Source organism: Pristis pectinata, chromosome 19 (genome assembly GCF_009764475.1).
Source record: "Pristis pectinata isolate sPriPec2 chromosome 19, sPriPec2.1.pri, whole genome shotgun sequence".
Classification (NCBI taxonomy): domain Eukaryota; kingdom Metazoa; phylum Chordata; class Chondrichthyes; order Rhinopristiformes; family Pristidae; genus Pristis; species Pristis pectinata.
This window is the reverse complement of record NC_067423.1, coordinates 41,040,814-41,067,630: the sequence shown is the minus strand read 5'-3', so window position 1 is coordinate 41,067,630 and position 26,817 is coordinate 41,040,814. Positions and strand designations below refer to the sequence as shown.

Below are 26,817 nucleotides of genomic sequence, written 5' to 3'. Positions count from 1 at the left end.
ATCACTTTACTCGTGTGGAGATTTTCTCTGCTTAAAGGGTCCAGTGTCATAAAAGTTGCAAAATTGTATTTCATACTGATTGAGAACAGAGGCAGACAATATTCCAATAAAGAATGGATGTCTCCATTAACCTGGGACTACTGACAGAGAACCTCCAAGGTTAAATCCAGGTGCTCCTGGCAGGAGATGCCAAGGAGCCTCCGAAAAGATAGAGTGCAGTTTCTGAGTGGTTGCCCCTTTGGGAAGCTTGCGATGCAGGCAAATACCCGTGTCCGCTCTGCTGGTTCCTGTGGGCTAATGGAGAGGTCCAATGGAGCAGGGTGTCATTGATCTCCTGAACGCAGCGATCATCAGCAAACTGTGAGAAGATTTGGCTGAGTGACCCTGAAGTTAGGGAGTTGAGAGTGAGGATGACCTGGTCACTGTGGTTTCTGGGAGGAGTCTGTCAAACCCACATCTCATACAGATAGAGAAGTGTTAGGACTCGGCAATGGGCTTTGCAAGTCACTTTTGGTTGCAGCAAACTGAAGAAACGAAGAAAGCTCAGTTTTCATTGTGAGCAGTGTGCAGAATGAGTAGTGAACTTGTACAGCGCTGTGCTGTCATCAACTGCATCTGCAGATTAGCTGTGAACTTAATGACATTCAGTTTAAGTCTTCAGCAGTAAAAACTCAACTGCACTGACCATGTGAATATTGTGGCTACACCACAATTTCCACCAACACCTTGAACACCAGCAATTTCCACCAACACCTTGAATCTTCCTTGATATGACTGCAGATTGAGAAGATGCAGTTGAGTTGTGTCTTGCAGTCAAGATCATAAAGTCCAGGAGTAAAGAAGCAACAAATTTTTGTGAGACAACGATTGGGTAACAGTTCGATCACTTGTACAGATTTGGGCATGATGGAATTAAGCAGACATTAAAGCCAAAGATCCTATGTACAGCACATTCAGCAGCAAAATGCCAGAAATGAGAAACTAAGTTTAAAGAAACTTGAAATATAGTGTCTTTTAGGATGGAGAAGTTTACAAAAATGGGATAATTACATGAAAAAATAACTGAGTTACCAAATAAGCAATGAGTGGGGGGCAAAATCATATTCAAAGCAAGGACTGACTTAAAGCAGGAAAGAGGTGGAGGGCAATCGGAAGGTAGCTCAACACATGGCAGCTGGCTAGCTGAAGGCACTGTCAGAGGCAAGAAGACATTGGAGGCTAAAGCCAGGGAGTGGGAACAAGAGATGGCAACAAGTGAGCCCATGAAAATACTTCAACAAGAGGTTGAAAGGTTTAACTTGGAGGTGTTGGAAGATCAGAAGCTGATTGTGGTCTGTGGAGACAAGAGTATTTGGTGAGGGAGACCTGGTTTGAGGTGGCACTGTTTTAGGTGAATGGATGTAAGACTGAATGAATGCAGATAATGCAAGTCCTTCCATGAATGCATCAGAATAATTTAGTAGAAACAAAGGGTGAAGATTTCAGCAGCAAATGGGCTTTGGAAGGTGTGGTGTCAGGCAGTGCCATGGAGTTCAAGTAACTGGTCTTCATAGTGGAAAAAATATGAGGTCAGAAGCTGAGCTCAGAGTCAAACCGGTCACCAAGGTTCTGAGCAGTGTGGTTCAGAGCAGAACAGTGGAATGGTGTGAAAATGACAACACTTAACTCTGGTTCTTTTATATCCTCTTCAGTAACAACTTTCTGTCCACGCGTTACATTTGCTGTTGCAACAAATGGCTGATTTTTATTTTGGTAACAATTTACTCATGAGAGACCTCACAGATCAGGTGATGGTACAGTGGTTTAGTTGTAGGAATAGCAGCCCATTCATCAGCCTAGCAATCCAGTGTTCAAATCCCACCATAGCAGGTGTTGAACTTAAATTTAGTTAAATATCTAGAGTTTAGAATTAAAACAACAACTATCCTTTGAAATGATCACTAGTGAAACTACTGGACTGTTGTCATTACTCATCTGGTCCACGAATATCCCTCAGCGGAGGAAATATGCCATCTGTAACTGATCTGGCCTACATGTGATTCAAGACCCAACAATGTAATTAACTCACATGCCCTCCAAAAATTTAGCAAGCTTTTGGCAGTAAACGTGCCTGGAGGTGGAGGAGGTAGGGGAGGTCCTTAATGAATACTTTGCTTCAGTGTTCACTAGGGAGAGGGACAGCATAGAACAGGCTAACGTGCTGGAGCATGTCGAGGTTAAGAAAGAGGTAGTGTAGAGCTTATGAAAAACATTTGGATAGATAAGTCCCCGGGGCCAGATGGAATATACCCCAGGTTACTACAGGGAGTGAGGGAAGAGATTGCTGGGACATTGACGATGGTATTTGTGTCTTCCCTGGCCACTGGAGTGATATCAGAGGATTAGAGAATGGCAAATGTCGTTTCCTTGTTCAAGAAAAGTGATAGGGATAATCCTGGGAACTATAGACCAGTGAGTCTTATGTCAGTAGTGGGCAAGCTACTGGAGAGGATTCTTACGGACAGGATTTACAAGCATTTGGAGAAGCATAGTCTTATTAGGGATACTAAGCATGGCTTTGTGTAGGGGCAGGTCATGCCTCACGAGCCTGAGTTTTTCGAGGAGGTGACCAAACAAATTGATAAAGGTAGAGCAGTGGATGTGGTGTATATGGACTTTAGTAAGGTGTTTGATAACGTTCCCCATGGTAGGCTAATCCGTAAGGTCACGAGGCATGGGATCCATGGAGATTTGGCTGCATGAATTTGGAATTCGCTTGCCCACAGAAGGCAGAGGGTGGTAGTAGATGGAGAGTACTCTGCCTGGAAGTCAGTGACTAGTGGTATTCTGTAGGGATCTGTTCTGGGACACCTGCTCTTTGTGATTTTTATAAATGACTTGGATGAGGAAGTGGAGCAATGGGTTAGTAAGTTTGCAGATGACACGAAGGTTGGACATGTTGTGGAGAGTGTAGACGGTTGTCATAGGTTACAACGGGATATAGACAGGATGCAGAGTTGGGTGGAGAAGTGGCAGATGGAGTTCAATCTGGAAAAGTGTGACGTGATACACTTTCGAAGATCTAACTTGAAGGCGGAGTACAAGGTTAATGGCAGGATTCTTAGCAGTGTGGAGGAACAGAGGGATCTTGGGGTTCAAGTTTGTAGATCCCTCAAAGTTGCCACGCGTTGATACGGTGGTTAAGAAGGTGTGTGGTGTGTTGGCCTTCATTAGTCAGGGGATTGAGTTCAAGAGCCGCGAGGTAATGTTACAGCTCTATAGAACTCTGGTTAGACCACACTTGGAGTATTGTGTTCAGTTCTGGTCACCTCATTATAAGAAGGATGTGGAAGCTTTAGAGAGGGTGCAGAAGAGATTCACCAGGATGCTGCCTGGATTAGAGAACATGTTTTATGAGGAAAGGTTGAACGAGCTAGGGCTTTTGTCATTGGAGCGACAAAGGATGAGCGGCGACTTGATAGAGGTGTTAAGATTATGAGTGGCTTAGACAGAGTTGACAGCCAGCACCTTTTCCCCAGGGCAGCAATGGCCAGTACCAGAGGACTTCTGTTTTGAGGTGAGTGGAGGCAAGTTTAGGGGAGATATCAGAGATAGGTTTTTTATTTACACAGAGAGTGGTGGGTGCCTGGAATGCACTGCTGGGGATGGTGGTAGAGGCTGATACAATAGGGACACTTAAAAGACTCTTAAATAGGCACATGGATGTTAGAAAAATGCAGGGTTATGGGCTGTGTAGGAGGGAAGGGTTAGGTTAATCAGGGATTAGGTGTTTATATGGGTCGGCACAACATCGTGGTCTACGTACTGTGCTGTACTATTCCAGGTTCTAGAAGCTGCTCAGTTCTACCAAAATTACTACACTTAACAGTGAAAGTATAAAACCAGACAGACTACCTGGCATTGACCTAAACAGAGGGCAAAGTCATTCCCAACACAATCGACCATGCAAAGTCTTCCTCACATACGTGGGAAGGTGGGAGTAGTTGTGGCTGCTCAAAAAGTAGCCAAGCAACAGCCTGATGTGGTCCTACTCACAGAATAACACCTTACAAACAAAGTGCCAGATTCCTCCACCACAATCATTGGGAACATCTTGTTCCACTGATAGGATGTTTTAGAGTGGGTGGCAGAATGGTGCACAGGTGGGAGGGAGTAGACCGCAGAGTACACAACATTCATTCCAGACTGCACTAAGTTACATAGCTCCAGGTTAAACACAAGTCAGGAAGCCTCCTGATTACCATGTACTGTCCTTCCGCAGCTGATGAATCAATGCTCTTCCACGTGGAACAACGCTTGGAAGAAGCAGAGAAAGAGCAAAGGCACGGAATGTACTCTGGTGGGGGTCTTCAATGTCCATCACTGGGAGTAGCTTGGTAACACCACCAGTGACCAATCTGGCTAAGTCCTCAAGGACATAACTGCCAGACTGGGTCTGTGGCAAGTGACTGAACCTACTTGACCTCGTCCTCACCAATCTAACTGTGCCAGTTGCATCTGTCTGTGATAGCATCGGTAGAAGCAACCACCATACAGTCCTTGTCCTCTTCAAACTGTGGACACCCTCCATCATGTTGTGTGCCACTACAATCTTGCTAAACCAAATAAGTTCAGAACAGACCTGGCAGCTCAAACCTGGACATCCATTAGGCACCGTGGATCATTATCAGCAGCAGAACTGTATGCCATCGCAATCTGGAACCACGCAGGCCACCATATCCCTCACTTTGCAGTCCTGCTATTCCTAGTTGTAAATCGTGGGGGACCATTAACTAACAGGAGGAAGAGACTGCAGGAACATCCCCATCCTCAGTGATGGCAGAGCTCAGCATGCGAGTGCTGAAGATAAGGCTGAAGCATTTGAAACCATGTTCAGCCAGAAATGCCGGGTGGATGATCCATCTCGGCTTCCTCCTGAGCGTCCCACCATAACAGAAGCAGATTGAGAGCCTTCAATTGAAGGTGTGATATCAAGAAACAGTTGGGAGCACTGGATACAGGAAAGCTGATGGGAACAGATAACATCCTGGTTGTCATACTAGAGAACTAGCTGCCCCTCCAGTCCAGCTCTTCCAGTACAGTTACAACACTAGCACCTACCCATTGGGAAAACTGACCAGCAATAATCCTTCTAACAAAAAGCAGGACAAATCCAATACAGCTAATTACCACCCAATCACTTTACTCTCAATCACCAGCAAAGTGATGGAAGGTGTCACTGACACTGCTATTAAGTGGAACTCACCAACTTCACCAGGACCACTTGGCTCCAGACCTCATCACAGCCTTGAACTAAAGATGGATTAAGTGACTGGAAGTATCTACACTTGCCTGTATCAAGGAGTCCTGGTAAAACTGAAGTCAATGAACAATGAAGGGAAGAACAAAGGGAAATGGCTCATCAATGAGCACAGATAACTGTCCCCTTGACCAAAGGGTGTGACAAGGTTTGAGCTTCAGACTGGGCTACCCTAGGATCCACAAACAAATAACCATGATGCAGTAAAAAACAAAGTGTTGGAAACACTCAAAAGGTCAGGCAGCATCTGTGGAAAGAGAAACAGGTCACATTTCAGGTGTGGGACCCTCCATTAGAACAGGGAAATGGGGAAAACAATAAAAATTCAGTAGCAGAGAAGGTGGCGGGGAATGGTGAACCTCTGAAAGGATGAGACCAAGTGAGTTGTGGTGGTAATTAAAGCAGCAGTTAGAATCATATTATTATTCTTCCCCTTTATAACATGCTATAAATGGCAAGAGTACTGGACATGTCCAGGAAGCCAGATTAACTAATAGAGAAAGAAAAACTGAGCTGAATGATAATAGCAGAAGTGGCCAATTCGGATACAGGCCAAAACAAGGAGCAAGTTACCAAACATTGGAGAACTTGATGTTGAGCCCAGAAGGAAAAGGAGGAAGATGAAATTCACATGGCAAACATATACCCAAAGTGGAAGCATTGTACAAAAACTAAATGCTTGTGTGTTTGCACCATGATCAATAAGATAGTGGTCACTTTCAACAGAGTCCATTCAGCACAGAGTAACTTAAAACCATTCTATGGCACAAACAATGGACCTAAAGAGTTTCCAGGAATAGTTCTTTTACCAGTTACAGAAAATTACAACATCAATTAATAGTGAATAGTAAAATGACTTCCAACACCTATCTAAACAGTTACCAGCATACAGCTTTTCAACTGATGTATTTTACAGGAGGATTTAGTCATATTTTAGAGGTGGCAGTAAGATGCAAGGAGAAATTAAGGGCAAGTTGTATTTAATGTGGGGCTTTTCACATCATATGATATGTCGCAGTTAAGAGTTTGTGATTTTGAAACCCTGGTTACCATTGACAAGTGTGCAGCAACATTTCACAACACCAGTGAGGCTAATAGCCTGTTTTAATAATATTGGATGAAGGATAAATGTTGTCCAGGACTATGGGGAAAATTGCCCTAGTCTTCTTTGAAATGGTGCCATGAGATCTTTTATGGCCTCTTTACCTGATAGGGCAAGCTGAGGCTGGTTTAATGTTTCAACTGAGAGACAGTGACCCTAATAATGCAAGACTCTCTCATACTGGCACAATAGTATCATCTTAGATCACATGCTCAAGTCTCTGGAGTACAGCTTGAACTCACAACCCACTATCATAGTGATCAGCACAGTCAACCATGCAGCAAAATTGGATCCTAAACACTCACAGCTTGTGAACTTCCATGTACTAAGATTCTTAGAACACTATGGGCCAGATGGCTGTGTGCACCACATGAGGTCTGCTCCTTGTACTCAGGATCAGTGCCAAGCCCTGTCCTGATGCAGAGTCTCGACCCAAAATGTTGACTTACACCTTTTGCCACCACAGATGGTGCTTGACCCACTGAGTTTTTTTCAACATTGTTTGTCGTTCCAGTACCAACTCATGCCACTCTCAAATAAACCATAAAACTGGCCAAAATCAAATGTGCAACAGAGCTGGGGTGCATTACACCCAGAAAGCAGTGTTCAAACTGTAAGGCAAACATGATCTGCTTGCTTTCTGATGGGACCAGGCTAAATTCAGTGCCATTACCAAAATTTGGCTGTATGGCAATCAGGAAATGGAATTGGCCCTTAAAGGCATACTCCCCATGGCAGCCTGACAGGATTGCCTTGGAGGAGAGAAAGACTGTAAGAGAGAAGATAGTACATCAGATGCCCAGGAAGTGGCCATCAATGTGATGCACATTAGGACCTCCCTCCTAATTTGCCCTCCTAATATGCCCTCTCAGGCCCCTGTTGAGCCTTCCTCCTAAAATGCCCCCTCAGTCACTTTATTAACATTAGTGAGAGGATCACAAATACCAAACACATTAATTTTCACTAAAAAGGCATTCCTGCACATCTGACAAGACAGCTTCAGCAGACAATACCACTGCAGATCTTTCCCTGTATACTTAGGTCAATTCCAAAAGCCTTATCAGGAAACCACCCTGCTGAAATGACAACTCCAGCAAACTGCTAGATTGGCAAGACTTTCCCCATGGACTGTTCACTGAAAGGGCAAAACCAGCAGACTTTATACTCCAGTCATAGGCCTATCCCAGCAGACTGACAGAAAAATCCCAGCAGACAGCTGCTCCACTGACAACACTCTCCCAGCGAATGTTGGCCAATTCACACCTGTACATCTGGAGCCTGAGATCAGCTCATTATTTCTAAATAAAATTTATACATTTGCTCCTAAAAAATTCAAACTATCCTCAACAGAACTGTGGATAAATTCAAGCATTTTGTAAAACAAAGCGTACAGCTCCATCAAGTCAGCATGGATCAACTTTAGGAAGGGCTTTGTAATCATGTATAGTTAATCTGCAAATATTGGTCCTGACCTTAATTAATCGTCCATCTTCTGCCCCAAGGAACAGTACAATCCAGTTCTGCACCAATGTAGCTGACACAGAGAGCAATCCAGGGTAATTAAACAGCGGCATACTGTATAATGTGGGTAAACAATTCTAAAAGGGAGACAAAATTAAAAACAAACTGTAAAAAGACAATGAAAAACATTAATGCTAACAATATTCATACTTTAATAAATGCAGATATAAAATTAAAATGTCAAAAAATCAATTGCTTAATATCATCTATTCTCGTCTATTTGTGCTGTCTCCCCCTCGCGCTCTCCCTTCCCCAGTCTCTCTCTTTCTCTTACCCCAAGTCTCTCCCTTTCTCTTTCCAGAAAATCACCTTTTTTCATTCCTTCTCATTCCTCCTGACCCAGGAGACAATGAGGGATTGGACAATGGCTAATGTTGAGCAAGGAGTAGAATGGAGCTTGCCAGACCAATCCTGCCATTGTAGTCAATGGTGGCATCACGAGCTGTTGCACTTTGTTGGGACAGACATGAGAGACAATGTCATTCGCCCTATATCCCCTTGGGTAGGGTAACATCTGAATGGGAAGCAGGCTTTGGATGGAATAGTGTGCCCCCAAAATATAGTGGGGAAGACAAAGCTTCTGCCAGGCTGTCACTGACACATCGATTTTAAATTTCTCTTACATTTTAAAAGCTGTTAAAATCAAAGTCAATATTTTTTAAAAATTAAAAGTTAATTAAGACCATAATGTGGTAATATTAAAATAATTAAACTAAAGCAAAATAATTTCCCTTATTGTTTGCTTCCTATTCTTCAGAATCCCCATTGAAATCAAAGGAGTCTCTGATCCTACAGCAGGTGTGACTGGCAGGATCTGGGAGCCATTGCCCAGCCAAGTGCTGAGGAGATCGTAGCAAGATTGGCCCCAAACGTTGGACTCAATGGGGAATCCAGCAACAGAGTGTAGAAGGAACACATTCAGCCCACCTGGAATTGTCAGCAATGAACTGACGGTCACAGCCAGGGAGAATCTGCCCCACTGAGTAAACATGGAGCAGAAAGATTATCACTAGCTAGGGGAAAACTCTTACAATCAAGACCTCAGGTTCAAATGAGTGAGATGTTTGAAACCTAAATACTAACAGAAAATCCTGAAGATACTCAGCAGATCAGGCACCAATGACGAAGAGAGAAACAGGGTTAACGTTTCAGGTGTCCATTCAATGGCTACATCATTCCCCCACAATACAGTCCTTACCTTTGTACCACCCATTACTCTCCCCACCTCCTCTGCTGCTTAGACCAACTTCCCTTCTCTCATTCTCAGTTCTGATAAAGGTTTTTCAATCTGAAACATTAACTGGTTTCTCTTTTCACCAGTTCTGCTTGACTGGCTGAGTTCTTCCAGCACTTCTGTTTTTGTTAATATTTCAGGTTGCTGAACTTTGCTCAGAGATGAGAGAAGTTAGAAACCAAACATGTTAACCTTCACACTCCTCCCTTTGCTCTCACCAACCCTCCCCATTCCTTTCAACCCCAGCATTTCTTGCCCATCCTTAACCACCCTCAAGAAGCTGAGAGTGGGCTGCCTTATCAAACCACTACAGTCCTTCTGGTACCTGATAATGCAGGACCAGTGATATATTTCCAAATCAGGATGGTGTGCAACTGCTGTCCTTCTTCTTCTTGGTGGTACAGGTTGCCAGTTTTGGCAGTACTGTCAGGGTGGCCAGAGCAAGTAACTGATCTGCATTTTGATGATGGTATACTCTACAGCCACTGTGGGGGGAATGAATGTTTAGAGTAGTGGATGGAGTGCCACTCAAACAGACTACTTTAAACTAGATGATATTGAGCTTCTTGAAAGTCAAACTAAATGGTATCAAGTTCTTGGAACTGTACTCGTCCAGGCAGAGTATTCCATCATACATCTGACATGTGCCTGGTAGATGGAAAGGCTATTGGTGTCAGGATTGAATCAGTCTCACAGGATACACAAATTGTTCATGTATTTGTGCAGCTAATCCAGTAGATTTTCTGATCAGTGATAACCCCCAGAATGTTGATGATGATGAGGGTCTTGGAGGTAATAATCTTGTTGAATATTATGAGTAGGTTTTTGGAGTCCCTCTTGATAGAGATGGTCATTGGCACTTCTGTGGCACAAACTTTATTTGCCATTTGTTAGCCCATGATGAATGTTCTCTGGATGGTACTGCATGCAGGCATGGGCTGCTTCATTTGCTGACCAGTTGCAGATGGAATTGAATCTTCATGCAATCATCAGTAAACATTCCTACCTCCCACCTTAAGGTAGAAGAAAAGTCATGAAGCATCTGAAGTCAGGGCTTGGATACTGCCTGAATTCAGTGATGTCCTGAAGCTGGGGTGATTGACCTCCAACAACCACGGCCATCTTCCTTTGTGCAAGTTATGACTCCAGATATTGGAGTGTTTTCCCATTGATGCCTACTGATTTCAGTTTTATCATGGTGCCTTGTTGCCACACTTGGTCAAATGCTACATTGATATCAAAGAAAGATGCTCCCACCTGTGGAATTCAGCCTGATGGTCTGTGTGCGGACCAAAGCTCTGATGAGGTCAGGAGCCTTGTGGACGTGGTGAAACCCAGTCTGAGCATTAGTGAGTAAGTGCCATTTGTTAGCATGTTGATGACACCTTCCATCATTTTACTGATAATTGCAAGTACACTGATTTGTCAGTAATTGGACAGATTAGAATCTATCCTTAATATTACAGCTGGGATGTTGTCTTGTCCCATAGCTTTTACTGTATCATATGCTCTCAGCCTAGCCTTGATATCATGTGAAGCCAATTTCATTGGTTAGAGACTAGCTGTATGATGATGGGGATCTGAGGAGTAAGACAAGATGGATCATCTACTTGACACTTCTGCCTAAACATGGTTGTGAATGCTTCAGCCTCGTCATTAGCACTCGGTTGCTGGGCCCACCATCACTGAGGATGGGGATGTTCTTGGAGCCTCCTCCTCACATCAGCTGTTTAGTTGTTCACACACCAGTCATGACTAGATGTGGGAGAACTGCAGAGCCTTGATCTGATCCTTTGGAGGTTGCCTGGCTCCATCTACTGTGTGCTTTTTTGCTGCTTAGCATGCATGTAGTCCTGTGTTGTCGCTTCATTAGGCAGAAACCTCACTTTAGGTATATCTGGTACTGCTCCTAGCATGTCCTTCTGCACTCCTAATTGAATCAGAGTTGATTCTCTGACTTGATAGTAATGGAGGAGTGAGGGATATGCCGGACCATGACAGAAAGATTTTATTGATGCGCATTTCTAATTCTGCTGATGGTCCTCACTGATGCCCAGGTTTGAGTCATCAGATGTGTTCTGTGTCAATCCCATCCAGTGCATTTGTATTGCCGCACATCACGTTGGAGGGTCTCCTTGGTTTGGACATGGGACCTTGTCTCCACAACAATTATATGTTGATCACTCCTTCCAGTGCTGTCATGTAGATGACAATGACCATGTAGTCCATTTGAGGTTGTCTGTCTACACTTCCTGCTGTCTTGGGAAAGCAGCCAACATAATCAAAGACCCCCCTCCCACCCTGGACATTCTCTCTTCTTCCCCTCCTTCCACTGAGCAGAAGATACAAAAAATTGAAAACATACAGCACCAGGCTCAAGGACAGCTTCTATCCCGCTGTTGTAAGACTATTGAACAGACCTCTTGTACAATAAAGTTGAATTCTTTCCCTCACAATCTACCTCGTCATGGCCTTTGCACGTTATTTGTATACCTGCACTGCATTTTCTCTGTAACTGTAACACTATATTCTGCATTCTATTATTGCTTTTCCATTGTACTACCTCGATGTACATGTGTTTTGAAATGATCTGTATGGATGGCACGCAAAACCAAGTTTTTCCACTGTATCTCGGTACATATGACAATAATAAACCAATTACCAGTTTACAACTAGATTGATGAGGATAAGATAAAATAGGGTTATCCCTCATGTTATAGAGTCATAATCATACAGTACGAGAAAAGGCCTTTCAGCCCAACTGGTCCACGCCAACCAAGATTCCCATCTAAGCTAGTCCCATTTGCCCTCTTTTACCCATATCCCTCTAAACCTTTCCTATCCATGTACCTGTCCAAGTACCCCTTAAGTGTTGTTAATGCACCTGCTTCAACCACTTCCTCTGGCAGCTCACTCCAATATAGTGACCACCTCTGGGTGAAAAAGTTGTGAGTCCAGTGTCTATGAAATCTCTTTCGCCTCTAGTTCTTGATTCCCCAACTCTGGGAAAAAGACTGTGCACATTGACCCTATCTATGCCCTTCATGATTTTATATACAGGTACCTCTATAAGATCACTCCTCATTCTCCTACGGTCCAATTAGAAAAGTCCCAACCTGCTCAACCTCTCTCCGTAACTCACTCTTTCGAGTCCTGGCAACATCCTCGTATATTTCCTCTGCACTCTTTCCAGCTTAATGGCATATTTTCTATGGCAGGGTGACCAAAACTGAACACGATATTCCAAATGCAACCTCACCAACATCTTGTACAACTACAACAATGACATCCCAACTTCTATACTCAGTGCCCTGACTGATGAAGGCCAACATGTCAAAAGCCTCTTTCACCACCCTGTCTACCTGCGACGCCACTTTCAGGGAACCACGTACTTGTACTCCTAGGTCCCTTTGTTCTACAACACTCCCCAGGGCCTTACCATTCACTGTGAAAGTCCTATCCTCATTTGTCTTCCCAAAATGCAACACCTTGCACTTATGCAAATTAAAACTCCATTTGCCATTCTTCAGCCCATTATCCAGCTGATCAAGATCCCTCTGTAAAATCTGATAACCACCTCCACTGTCAACGACACCCCCTATTTTAGTGTCATCTGCAAACTTACTAACCATGGCTTGTTCATTCTCATCCAAATCATTGATATAGATGACAAATAGCAACAGGCCCAGCACCGACCCCTGGGGAACACCACTAATCATGGGCCTCCAGTCTACCATCACCCACTGCTTCCTACCATCAAGCTAATTGTGTATCCAATAAGCTACTTTTCCCTGGATCCCATGCGACCTAACTTTCCATAGCAGCCTGCCATGCGGAACCTTATCAAAGGCCTTATTGAAGTCCATATAGACTACATCTACCGCACTGCTCTAATTGACTTTTTTGTTTAGTTCTTCAAAAAAACTCAATCAAATTTGTGAGACATGATCTCCCATGCACAAAGCTGTGCTGACTATCCCTAATCAACCCGTCCTTCCAAACGCATGTACACCTTATCCTTCAGAATCCCCTCCAGACTCTTACCAACCACAGATGTTAGGCTTACTGGTCTATAGTTCCCAGGTTTTATTTTGCAGCCCCTTCTTAAGTAAAGGCACAACATTAGCCAGCCTCCAGTCTTCTGGTCCTTCACCCATCACTAACGATGATGCATATTTCTCAGCCAGGTCTCCCGCAATTTCTTCGCTAGCTTCCCACAATGTTCTTGGGTATACCTGATCAGGCCCTGGAGATTTATCCATCTTCATACATTTTAAAACATCCAGTACCTCTTCTGCTGTAATGCGGACAATCCCCAAGACATCCCCATTGACTTTCCCTAGCTCCAAAGTCTTCATGTCCTTCTCCACAGTAAAAACAGAGGAGAAATATTCATTGAGGACCTCATCCATCTCCTGCAGCTTCACACAAAGATGTCCACTTTGGTCTTTAAGGGGCCCTATTCTCCATCTAGTTACTCTTTTTCCCTTAATATACTTATAAAATCTCTTTGGATTCTCCTTAATCTTCTCTGCCAAAGCCATCTCATGTCCCCCTTTTGCCCTTCTGATTTCTTTCTTGAGTATACTCCTGCATCTGCTATACTGCTCTAGGGATTCACTTGATCCCAGTTGCCTATACCTGACCCATGCCTCCTTTTTCCTGACCAGACCCTCAATATCCCTATTCCTGCCAGCCTTGCCCTTCACTCTAACAGGAACATGCAGATCTTGAACTCTCAATATCTCACTTTTAAAAGCATCTTACCTGCTAGCTGTCCCTTTACCTGAAAACAGCCTACTCTAATCAACTTTTGCAAGTTCCTGTCTAATTCCATCAAAATTTGCTTTGGCCCGGTTTAGAATTTTAACTTGTAGACCAGATCTGTCCCTTTCTATAACTAATTTAAAACTAATAGAACTATAGTCACTTGCCGCAGTGACACCTCAGTCTCTTGTCCTGCCCTATTTCCCAAGAGTAGGTCAAGCTTTGCCCTCTCCCTAGCAGGGCCTTCTGTATATTACCTGAGGAAACTTTCCTGAACACACTTAACAAATTCCACCCCATCTAAGGCATTAGCACTATGGCAATCCCAGTCTATATTAGGAAAGTTAAAATCCTCTACTATGACAACCCTAATATTCTTGCAACTTTCTGCAGCCTCCCTGCATATTTTTTTCCTCTCATTCCCATTGACTATTAGGGGGCCTATGGTAAATCTCAACAAAGATGATTATCCCTTTCTTATTTCTCAGCTCCACCCATAAAGCCTCACTGAACAATCCCTCAGTAATTTCATCTTGGACTACTGCTGTTCTCTTTAATCAGAAATGCAATTCCCCCTCCTCTCTTTCCTCCACCTCTAACTTGCCTATGGCACCTGTACCCTGGAACATTTAACTGCCAGTCCTGTCCCTCCCTTAGCCATGTTTCTGTAATGTCAATAATATCCCAGTCCAGTGTAGCTATCCATGCCCTGAGTTTATCCACCTTACCTGTCAGGCCTCTTGGATTGAAATAAATGCAGTTTAATCCAACAGTCTTTCCTTGCTCCCAACTGTCATTGAATTCTGTCTCAAATTCCAGCCTCCCATCTGCCTTACTTCTGTTTTGGATCCCAACGCCCTGCCAATCTAATTTAAACCCTCCCTAGTAGCACTAGCAAATCTGCCCGCCAGGATATTGGTCCTCCTCCAGTTCAGGTGCAAGCCGTCCCTCTTGTATAGGTCACCTCTATCCCAGAAAAGATCCCAACTTCACTCACTACCTGCAGCAGACGCATTCTGCGTTCAGCGTTTGGCCTGCTCAGTCCGTAGTGGTACTGAGGAAGTGAAGGGTTAAGAATTGCAACCATACCTATAACTGGCAAACAAAATATATATATATGCATTTATATTTCTTTAGCAAGGACTAGCAAGCTGCTGACCCACTAGTTAGGTTGGAATGTTAAGTATGTTAACTGCCTTTGTTTCGGGTAACGAACCATTCCGATATGTCAGACGGTGGCGATACTGAGTGTAATTAACATCGAGGTGAAGACTTGGTCTGAACAATGAAGGGTGATACCTGCCTTTGAAAGCCTTGATTATAACTCAATTATACTAAGACAAAAGGTGTGATAGCTGTCTCGGGATCTCTATAGCTTGACCGAAACTCGTGGCGCCGTTTGCATGGGATGTGTGTGACAATTCCTGTATAAATGTCTGTCTGCCCTTTGTTCGGAGAGAACTCAGGAAGCGACTCTTAATGAGTGCTGAAGAGAATTCTCCTAGCAGTGCACTGCTAATAAAGGTATTTGTTCGAATCGACCTTGTGGCACTGTGTTATTTACAGAGGACGGAAAGGGAAAACTGATTTCGGGACGACAATTTGGCGAGCCAGCCAGGAGTCCAAGACGAGGTTTCGGAAGCGGCGTGAGCGACCGACGGGGATAACGGCCACCTGAGACGGATGGGCCCACAAGGTACGATTCACCTTGATCCCTCTCAGGCAGTCGGGCACCTGATCGATCCCTTCGCTTACCGACAATCCTCTGACAGACTCCTCGCGAGCCTGTCCGAGTGCCACAGGTAAGGAGAGGTTCAAGTCCCCAGTTAAGTTAATTTCTGTTCGGGGTTTGAGTCCCCAGTTAAGTTAAGTTCTATTCGGGGTTCGAGTCTCCAGTTAAGTTAAGTTCTGTTTGGGGTTCGAGTCCCCAGTTAAATTAAGTTAAGTTAAGTTAAGTTCTGTTCAGGGTTCGAGTCCCCAGTTTTGGGTTTGGGATTTTAAGTTGTGAATTTCAAGGTTTTGAGCTCTAAGTTCTGAGATCGGTTCTCCGGTACTACCACCCTGCCTTAGACCGGTTCTTAAAAGGGGAAATCCCCCACGGGAAGGTCAGGAACCTGAAGTGGGTGAGGGAAAGAGACCGATCTTATAGGTAATCGCAGCAATTCGTACCGTCCAATCAGGTAGAATACAAAAATGGGACAAACTCTCGATAAGTCTGGGTCCAATACCCCACTATCTAAGTTATGTAAAGACGATCCGAAGAACAAAAGTAACTTCCGTAAATTATCAGCATGCCTCAATAAGAAATTGGGAAACGAAATATGGCCACTGGGGGGAACTTGGGACGTAGATAAATGCCTAAAGGCAGAAAAGGCAATTTGGGAGCGGAATACAGGGGAAAAATGGAAATTATTAATGTCCACTTGGAGAAAAACGGCCGAAGACCTAACAAATAAGTCTAAGCAGGCTAGCTGGGAACATAATGCGTGCAGAAGGGGAATTAGTGTGTGTGATGAACAGGGAAATCCTAAGAGTTGGGAAGTCCTGAAGTCTCAGTGCGGAGACCACGATGCTGAAAAGAGCAGAAGGGAGAGAGAAGAGGTAAATGAGGTGTATAAGGAGAAGAGCAGAAATAAAAATAAAAGTGGTAACGATAAAGTGGAGGTACCTCCCGACATGTCTGGCGTGCCCCTGTTGTTCCAAAGTAATGATACGGACGAAGAGGAGGAGGATTGGATGGTCCGACCCACAGTCCCTACCTACCCCCGGTTTCATTGCCGCCCCCATATAATGCAGCTAGCCCGCCAGCCGTCCCGCCCTTACCACCAGCGACTGCTAGCCAAGTCCCGCCCACAGGACGGCCCTATTGCGTCCCGAACCAGGATGAGGCTTAGTTGAAGGGAAAGCCCACAGACGGGTGGCTCTAAGGCCATAGACAAACGATGAAGCTTTTTGGCAAGGGACGGTCCTTCAATAGATTCTCAGATGGACACCGACTCTGATTCTACCACTGATTATGGTGACCCTACAGATCCCAGACTTTTGGGACCGTTTCTGTTCACTTTACGGTACCTATGCGGGGGACGATGCCTACAACAGAGGCAATGCCTCCCCCCAGTTTAACGCCCTCCTACTACAATGCATCCCTGCGGAAGTGGCCTCAGCTATCCGCACTAATGACATGAACTGGCCTGACCACACACAACAAGCCATGAGGAGGGCGCTAGTCCACTTCTGGAGTAACGGGCGTGATACGAAAGCCACAAAGGTAAAACAGGAAATGGTGCAGAGACCCCCTCGGCCACAACCTTCCTACTCCGACAATACGGGCTATCAAATGGAGCGGCAATTTTGCGTTCCAGAAGGGGTTGACTGGTCCGGTAAAGGATAACCACTGTACCCCAATGACTTAAGAACCCCAGTGTACGGGCCCCCTTGTGGACCACCACCACCACCACCCCCTCATAATTACCTAGGACCCATGGGGATAGGAAAAGACCGGTGGCATACTATTCCACTCGGCTGGACCCAGTTGCAAGGGGACTTCCACCATGCTCACAAATGCTTCCAGCCATTTATTCCCTAGTAACAGCAGCCTCCAATATAACCCTGCAACAGGCAGTGATGGTTTATTCCTCCCATACCGTAACGGCACTCTTAACTTCTCACCAGACGCAACACCTTACCCAGGCCCGCTTAAACAGATATGAGGTAGCACTCCTGAATAACCCACTCCTCACTTTTGCCTACTGTACGACCATTAATCCTGCCACCTTCCTAGAGGCCCCACCTGAGGATCTTGCAGACCCACCTCATGACTGTCTAATACGTAACCACTTTTTAACTGCACCCCGTCCGGACCTTTCAGATAAGGCCATCCAGTCAGCCGACTTAAACCTGTACATCAACGGTAGTTCCTACATTTCTGAACAGGGCACCCACCTTAGTGGCTATGCCGTGGTAAACGACTCCCAGAGTGTGGAATCTGCATCTCTGCAGCCCCCAGTCTCTGCCCAAAAAGCAGAACTCTTTGCCCTGACCCGAGCTTGCATTTTAGCCAAGGACAAAGTAGCTAACGTCTTCACTGACTCCCGCTATGCTTTTGGAGTTGCCCATGATTTTGGCCAACTCTGGACACACAGGGGATTTCTACAGGTAGCCCCATACAGATAGCCCCATACAGAATGCGGCTTATGTAAAGAACCTCCTCCAAGCCATCCTCCTCCCAAACAAATTGGCCATCATTAAATGCTCCGCTCACCTTTCAGATGCCTCCCTAATAACCCAGGGCAATAACAGGGCAGATACAGAAGCGAAATTGGCAGCATGCCAGGGGTCTAAAACCGTTTCCACTATGGAAAAACAAGCAGTTGTTTGCAAGCCAAAGATAGCAACGCCGGGCACCCCAGACATGGTGACTGTGCAGCACTTACAGGGGGACGCCCCTGACTCAGAAAAACAAATGTGCAAGGCGCACGGGTGTACGCACTCTGCACTACACGGCCTCTGGGTTACTCCAGTCGGTCAAGTATGTATACCTGATTCTTTGTTACCAATGCTTATTGACTGCCTACATTCTGACACCCACCTTGGCAAGGAGGGAATGAGTAACATTTTATTACGTACCTGGTGGCACCCCAGATTGGAGGAAGCAGCACAAGGCAAAATATGGTCGTGTTTGATATGCCAACAAACCAATGCTGGGAAAGGGGTGAAGTGCACCCCAGGCAAAACCCCCTCGCCAGGTGGTCCTTTTGAATGCATACAACTCGACTTTATTGAATTACCGCGTGTACATTGTTACAAGTACTGTCTTATTATTGTTGATGTATTTAGTAGATGAATTGAAGCTTTTCCAACCACCAACAATAAGGCCTCAACAGTGGTAAAGTTATTGCTCACAGAGGTTATACCAAGGTTTGGGGTACCCCGACGGATAAGTTCTGACAATGGCCCCCACTTCATAGGGAAAATAAATAAGGAATTGTGCGAGGCACTGCATATCGAAGAACAGTTCCACTGCAACTACCACCCTCAAGCAGCGGGTGTAGTAGAGAGAGCTAACAGCACCCTTAAGAATAAACTAACCAGAGACAGGTCTAAACTGGTTGAAGGTTCTCTCCTTAGCATTATACCATATGAGAATCACCCCCCACTCAGCCACCGGGGTATCGGCTGCTGAAATCGTCTATGGGCGTCCGGGAAGAACCCCATGGGATGCCACCACCCAACCCCCCACACAGGTTGACCTTAATATCATAGGGGATGAACTACAAAGGTATTTCAGACAACTTACGTCCTCCAAGTTTCTTCATTCGCAGGTGGAGAGTGCCTTTAAACCACCTGAAGGGCAGAATACGGAATTGCCTGACCTGGAAATCGGAGACTCGGTACTGATACGGGATTGGGAGCGCCCTAAACTGGGACCTCGGTGGAAAGGCCCCTTCCAGATACTACTCCAAACACCAACAGCCGTGAAAGTAAAAGGCCAGGAATGTTGGATTCATCTGAGCGACTGCAAATGATAGCCACCGGAGGAAAGCTAATACCTTTTAAATTCGGACTCATCACCATTACCAGTACTCTTGTGTGGGCGTTAGAGGATAATTTGTTTTACAAAATACATATGCAGCTACATGGGAATCGCACCGTTTGTTACCCCTTGGCAGAGTCAGTGGAAGGCCTTTTTATAGCCACACCAAGCTGGAGCCCCAGGGCCCTCTTAAAGTATGAATTTTCAAAAACAAAGTGTGTTGGACAGATAGGAACTTACAGGAGGGTGCTGCCGGGTAAATGCTTGCAAGGAACAGTAACGGGACCTAGTAGTACAGCCCACCACCAGTCCTTCTCCCACTGTTTCACCAGCATAGGGTGGGGTTGTGGGCTAGCGATTGTACAGCATACGATAGCATGTGCCACCACTACCTGTACAGAGAAGAATTGCGGGTTTAAAGGGGGATGGTTTAGCTGTGAGTGCGCTGCCACTGGGTGTGCTACGTTACTTGCAGGAGAGCGATGGGTTTGTGGGGAAGTGAACGGGACCCACGTGAGATTATCTAATGTCTCTTTAGAATGGCTAACCAGGAAGAATTACCTGAGGGAGCATGGGAGAAATGTTGCTGGGATCTCTCGATATTCTCAAATGCCTAGTCCATGGCAATCGGGAAATGTAACCTGCTACCGGGCTAAGGAACGGTATGTGTTCCTCTTTAGTGGCACTTACACCACAGCCACCCCCACTCTGCCAGCCTGGTTTGCAATAGGAACGATCAGGCCGGTCACGGTCCCCTGCCCCCAGAAGGCTCATGTCCGACGAAGACTTGTGGTGCGGTCAGTTAGTGAGGAGTTCTGTGAGGATTGGAGGGATCCTATGTCACTGGGATCTCCCTTAGCATCGTTAGGCCATGGATTACTGAGTACTCTCTCTCTGGGGGGTTCGGCAGGAACTATAGCCGCAAAAAACCGGAACTACCTTATTTGTGGACCGGCTGCACTGGGAAACAGTACTATGGAGGGCCTGAAGGCAGTGAACCGGGAACTGGCAGAGCTTCGACTTTATGCCCAGCAGACCCGGTATGCTGTGGACTACCAGCTGGCTCAGCAAGGAGGAGTATGTGCTATAGTTGGGGACAAATGTATCACCAACATGAGAGATGAGTCCTACAACATCTCCCATGCCATTCAGGACATTCAGATGCAAGTAGATAGCTTTAGACAGGGATTTACAGGAGGGACAAGTTGGTTGGGGTGGCTGCTAGGAGGGTCGTGGGCATCATACCTGCTGCATGGAGCTGTGGGACTAATAGTGATTATAATAGTATGCTGTGTGGTGCTGGCCTGTCTAAGTACCTGTTGCAAGGTCCTTATTAATGAGCTCTCGGCCCGTTCTCAGCGCCGCTCTAGTTTATCATGAAATAATAAAAAGGAGGGAATGAGGAAGTGAAGGGTTAAGAATTGCAACCATACCTATAACTGGCAAACAAAATATATATATATGCATTTATATTTCTTTAGCAAGGACTAGCAAGCTGCTGACCCACTAGTTAGGTTGGAATGTTTTGTTTTGGGTAACGAACCATTCCGATATGTCAGACAGTGGCGATACTGAGTGTAATTAACATCAAAGTGAAGACTTGGTCTGAACAATGAAGGGTGATACCTGCCTTTGAAAGCCTTGATTATAACTCAATTATACTAAGACAAAAGGTGTGATAGGTGTCTCGGGATCTCTATAGCTTGACCGAAACTCGCGGCGCCGTTCGCATGGGATATGCATGACAATTCCTGTATAAATGTCTGTCTGCCCTTTGTTCGGAGAGAACTCAGGAAGCGACTCTTAATGAGTGCTGAGGAGAATTCTCCTAGCGGTGCACTGCTAGTAAAGGTATTTGTTTGAATCGACCTTGTGGCACTGTGTTATTTACAGCGGACAGAAAGGGAAAATTGATTTCGGGACGACAGTACTACAATATCACTCTTGGTGACAAACACTGAAATACCCACCCAGAGTACATTCCATGCCCTTGCCACTTTCAGTGCTTCTTCCAAATGTCGTTCATCATGGAATAGCACTGATTCATCAGCTGAGGGAGGACAGTACACGGTAATCAAGAGGAGGTTTTCTTGCTCATGTTTGACTTCATGGGTCTGGAGTCAACGTTGAGGACTCCAAGTGCTATTCCCTCCCAGCTGTATGACACATACTGCCACGTCTGATGGATCCGTCCTTCCAGAGGGACAGGGCCTGCACAGGGATTGTGATGGAGGAGTCTGGCACGTTGTTCGTAAGGTCTGGTTCTTTGGGGGGTGACTGTGTCAGACTGTTGCTAGACTCATCTGTGGGACTGCACTCCCAACTTAAACAGCAGTCCCCAGGGCAGGATTTTGCAATGTCGAATGGGCTGGGAGCGACCTCCCTATGTCCTAATTCACTGCTCAGGTTGTACAATTTATTTTCATACATTTTCTTATGACATAGAAGGAGGCCACATGGCCTATCAAGTGTATGATAGCTGTCAGAGTAATTTCATTACCCCACTTACTTCCCCATAATCTATTCCCTCTCAAAGTCCCATCAATCCCCCACAGATTCTGCCACTCACCTACACTAGGAGTGATTTATGGTGGTCAATTAATCAAACTTCAGGACGTCGAGGGAATCAGAGCACCCAGAGGAAACCCACATGGTTTGAACAGAGCAGGAATCATGGGCCACTTCAGAGGGCATTTAAGACCACATTGATGGGAGTAACATATAGGCTGGGCAAGTTGAGGTTGGCAGATTTCCTCCACAGAGGGACATTCATGAACCAGATGGGTTATAATGAGTTTTTATGGTCATTACGAAGATTATTTGTTGTTCACATTCCAAATTCCACATTATTAACTGAATTTAAGTTCCACACTTGCTGTGGTGGAATCTGAACACTGGATAGTTAGGCCAGTCTCTTGGCTGCTCATCCTGTAATGTAACCACTGGGCCTCCAGCTTACCCATGAGATCTCTATAAGTGACTTGTTACCAAAAAAATATCAGCTGTATATTGTAACAGCAAATATAATGAATGGACAGAAAGAACATAGAACATAGAAAACCTACAGCACAATTCAGGCCCTTTGGCCCACAAAGCTGTGCCGAAACCTTAGAAATTACTAGGCTTACCCATAGCCCTCTATTTTTCTAAGCTCCATGTACCTATCCAACAGTCTCTTAAAAGACCCTATTGTATCTGCTTCCACCACTGTTGCCTGCAGCCCATTCCACGCACTCACCACCCTCTGAGTAAAAAAACTTATCCCTGACATCTCCTCTATACCTTCTCCCCAGCACCTTAAACCTGTGCCCTCTTGTGACAACCATTTCAGCCCTAGGAAAAAGCCCCTGACTATCCACACGATCAATGCCTCTCATCATCTTATACACCTCTCAGGTCCCCCCTCATCCTTCATTGCTCCAAGGAGAAAAATCTGAGTTCACTCAACCTGTTTTCATAAGGCATGCTCCCCAATCCAGGCAGCATCCTTGTAAATCTCCTCTGCCCCCTTTCTATGGCTCCCACATCCTTCCTGTAGTGACACGACCAGAACTGAGCACAGTACTCCAAATGGGGTCTGACCAGGGTCCCATATAGCTGCAACATTACCTCTCAGCTACTAAATTCAATTCCACGATTGTTAAAGGACAATACACTGTATGCCTCCTTAACCACAGAGTCAACCTGTACAGCCGCTTTGAGCATCCTATGGACTGGGACCCCAAGATCCCTCTGATCCTCCACACTGCCAAGGGTCTTACCAATAATGTTATATTCTGCCATCATATTTGACCTACCAAAATGAACCACTTCACACTTATCTGGGTTGAACTGCATCTGCCACTTCTCAGCCCAGTTTTGCATCCTATCTATATAGTTGTTACTAAACAGGATATAAAAGAGCTGGAGTTAGTGGTTGTCATTCTCACTCTACATTTCCACTCTTCTGCTCTCAACCTTAGTGACCGGTCTGATTCAGAGCTCAGCTTCTAACATCCTACTTTTGCCATTATAAAAACCAGCTACTTGAACTCCAAAGCACTGCCTGTCTCTGACCCTTCCAAAGCCCATTGGCTGCTGAAATCTTCATCCTTTGCTTCCACTAAATTATTCCAATGCATTCTTAGGTCGACATGCATGCACCAAACTGTGTTTCCTCACACCAGGAGCCCCTCACCAATTACTCACACCTCCACATACCACAATCAGTTCCTGACCTCCCAGCACCTCTGCAACTTTCCATCCTCCTTTTGAAATATTTTCATGGCCTCATTCATTCCCATCTCTCCACTCCATGGCTTTGACCTCCAATATATTCTCCTTTGGCAGTGCCTCAGCTGGCCAGCTCCAATGGAGTGCCCAAAGCTGTACAAATTATCTAACTCTGGCCTAATTGTTGCCCTGTACAAACCTATTGCTTCTTTCCCCTTGGAATCTATGGCCTTGACTGCAAGACACAACTCAGCTGCACTTCTTCACAGTTTTCTCGAGCTGGAGTCATATCAAGGGAAATTCAGGATTCTGTTGCCTAGAAATTCCGGATTCTGTTGCCTAGAAATTCCAGTGTATCACACAAGTGTCACTGCTGTTACGGACTCAGTGAAAGTCCCTTTAAGATAGAGAGTGTGTGTGTATGTGTGTGTGGGGCGTGCTTACATCAATAGAAGATAAAGGACGTAATGACGTTGTTGAAGAAGTCAGAAGAAGAAGGAGAGAGAGAGAGAGAAGGGAGAGAGACACCAGCCTGCTTGTTTTCTCTATCGATGGATGAGAAACAATAACTGTGTTTGCCACTGAAACCCATGTATGGAAGTTGGAAGTAATCCGGTGGAGTTCACTTTGTTGCTGACCTGTAGAAGGAAACAGGTATTTGTGTGTGGACGACCACGATTCGGATGCTTTTCGGGGTGAGGAAGTCACTACCGAGTAAACACTGAAGTGTCGTTTGGGTTCCATCGTGGAACATTTGGATTTCATATGTACTCTCTCTATGTTTCTCTACGTCTATGTCTTATCTTCAGACAATGGTGGTTGTTGAAGAAGCCCTTGCTCATGTTTCACCTTATGGCTTGCGGAACTGAACTTTAAGAACCATTCCGGAACTTGGAGTTTGGGACTTTGTCACACACACACACACGACGAGTTTAGTTTTGGGGTTAACATTTGAGGTTTAACATTTTTGAATTCTAACATACTAACATTTTTACTTTTATTTGATGTATTATCATAAGTAGTAATTAATAAAATAGTTTTTAACACTAAATCATGCTCAGTGTGTTTCTTTTGTTGCTGGTTCGTGACACAGCTCTCCACTAGTCTCAGGTACATGTCACTGCACATTTTCAGGACCAAAAATGTGAAACTTGACATTCCCTTCTGAAGCTGGATTTTGGAGGTCACAGACCAAAGACCTGACAGGATCTGTGTTGTGGTCATGTTACGTGAAAAAGAGAACATAAATAAATACATCAGATCAATCCTTATAGTGGGGGGGGGGGGGGAGGCGCGGAGTGGGGTCACAATTGCAATTTGCTAATAATCACTGCATTAAGGAAGTCAATGACACCTTGCTCCATCTTTAGCCCACAAGAGCCGGCAGAGTAGACATGGGTATTTGCCTGCATCACAGGCTTCCCCAAGGGATAAGCACTCAGAAACTGCACTCTGTCCTTTCAGAGACTCCTTGGCATCTGCCAGGAGCACCTGGCTGTAACCACAAAGGTTCTCCGTCAGTAGTCCCAGGTTAAAGGAGAATTGTCTGTTCTCAATCAATACCCGGAGCCTTATTTTTAAAATATGATGTTTGCAACTTTAATATCTGTGGCCCCTTTAAACAAAGAACACCACCCCACATGAGTAAAGTGATCCACCAGTTTCTTGATGACCTTGTCCCAAGCCTTGAAAACCAACTATTGTTTTGGGAATTACTGGAGCTGCCACGTTGAAGTAGAGAACAGTATGGAGTTCCTAGAAATGTGCTGGTGTTGTTGTGTGCTGCTGTCTTTTGGGGTTACCTGATGAACTCTCAACTGTGTCTCTAAGTGCTGGAAGCAGTGAGCAATTTGATCAGAAATGGCCAATATTCCTGAAACAATGTGGGCCCTACACAAAGAGTTTTGTTTTTGTATAGTGTTACAGAGCCACCTAACAAAGTTTTAATGCCCAAAACCCCAGCAGTGATGAATTTCTAGACCATTGTCTTATACCATATTTCAGAAATATTGTAACAAAGCCAAGGTGAAAAACCTCATTAAATGTCTTCCAAAAGAGTTGTGACAAATTTTCTGCATTCTCTTATTTAAACTGGTTATTGCATCAATATACTCTTAAAAGATGGTTTTCTGTTATTATTCTCTGCTTTCCCCACATGTTCACTAACCTTGAATATGGGTCCTGGGATTCTGTGCCTGTCTCTAACTATTGTTAGTCCCACTGGACAATAACTGCTGCTTCATTGGCTATGAATATAGGAGTTAGAGAGTAACGTAGTGGAGAGAATATGCAGTGGGGTCCGCCAGGGCCTGACAGTGGACCACTGCTTATTAGACAGAAAAGACCTGGATAGGTGTGGGGACCACAAATTTTGAAGCTTGCAAATGATACAGAACTTGGAAAATTGGTGAATAGTCATCAGGTAAATAGCATTCATTAAGAGGTAATAGACTGGTAAAAAGGATCGAGACATGACAAGTGCAACTAAATGCAAATTAGTGTAAACGATCGCACTGTGAGAAGAAAGTTAGTATATATACCCCAGATCCCTCTACTCTTACAGTACATTCAAAACAGTTTATTCTGTGAATGCATGAAGCGCAGAGAGAGCAGAGCTGTAGATTTCCAAATCCTCGCAGATGACAGGATAAATTGATCAGGGGTTTTAAAATAATGAAAAACTTGGCTTTATAAATGGGGGAATAGAATACACAAATAAGTGAGTCAGGCTAAACCATCTGTAACAAGAACTGTGTGTATGGTTCTGGGCATCACACTGAGGAAGAATCTCAAGGCCCCAATGAGGGTGCAAGGATTACAGGTTTTCATGTTGTAGGGTTTCAATGATTCCTTGTCTTGCTGCCTAAATATACTTACATGTGCACTAATACAATCCACTGAACTAACACGTTCTCAGAAAAAGCACACTTTGTCAAATACCTCTCTCTTCCATTTTCAAAAGCAATCCATTTTTAAACAGACATTCTCTAGAAACACAGAGATAAGCGATCCTCAGATGTAGAACCTATAATGTCTGTGCAGCTTGTGATTAACAATCACCTAAGTACAATAGGTGGGCATTTCAGGTGATTTCTGCAGTTCAAAGGATGAACATTCCCAAATCCCAAAAATGTCAATACTTTGAGTGA

General features: G+C 44.8%; 1 protein-coding gene across 2 annotated transcripts in view; it reads right to left on the bottom strand.

Moving 5' to 3' along the window:
* Positions 1 to 26,817, bottom strand: part of plxnc1 (plexin C1) — a 144,885-nt gene that overhangs the window by 107,885 nt on the left and 10,183 nt on the right. For both annotated transcript variants that reach the window (XM_052034240.1, XM_052034241.1), the window contains exon 2: positions 7,874 to 7,999. In XM_052034240.1, the coding sequence (XP_051890200.1) occupies positions 7,874 to 7,999 (126 nt within the window). The remainder of the gene's footprint in view (positions 1 to 7,873; positions 8,000 to 26,817) is intronic.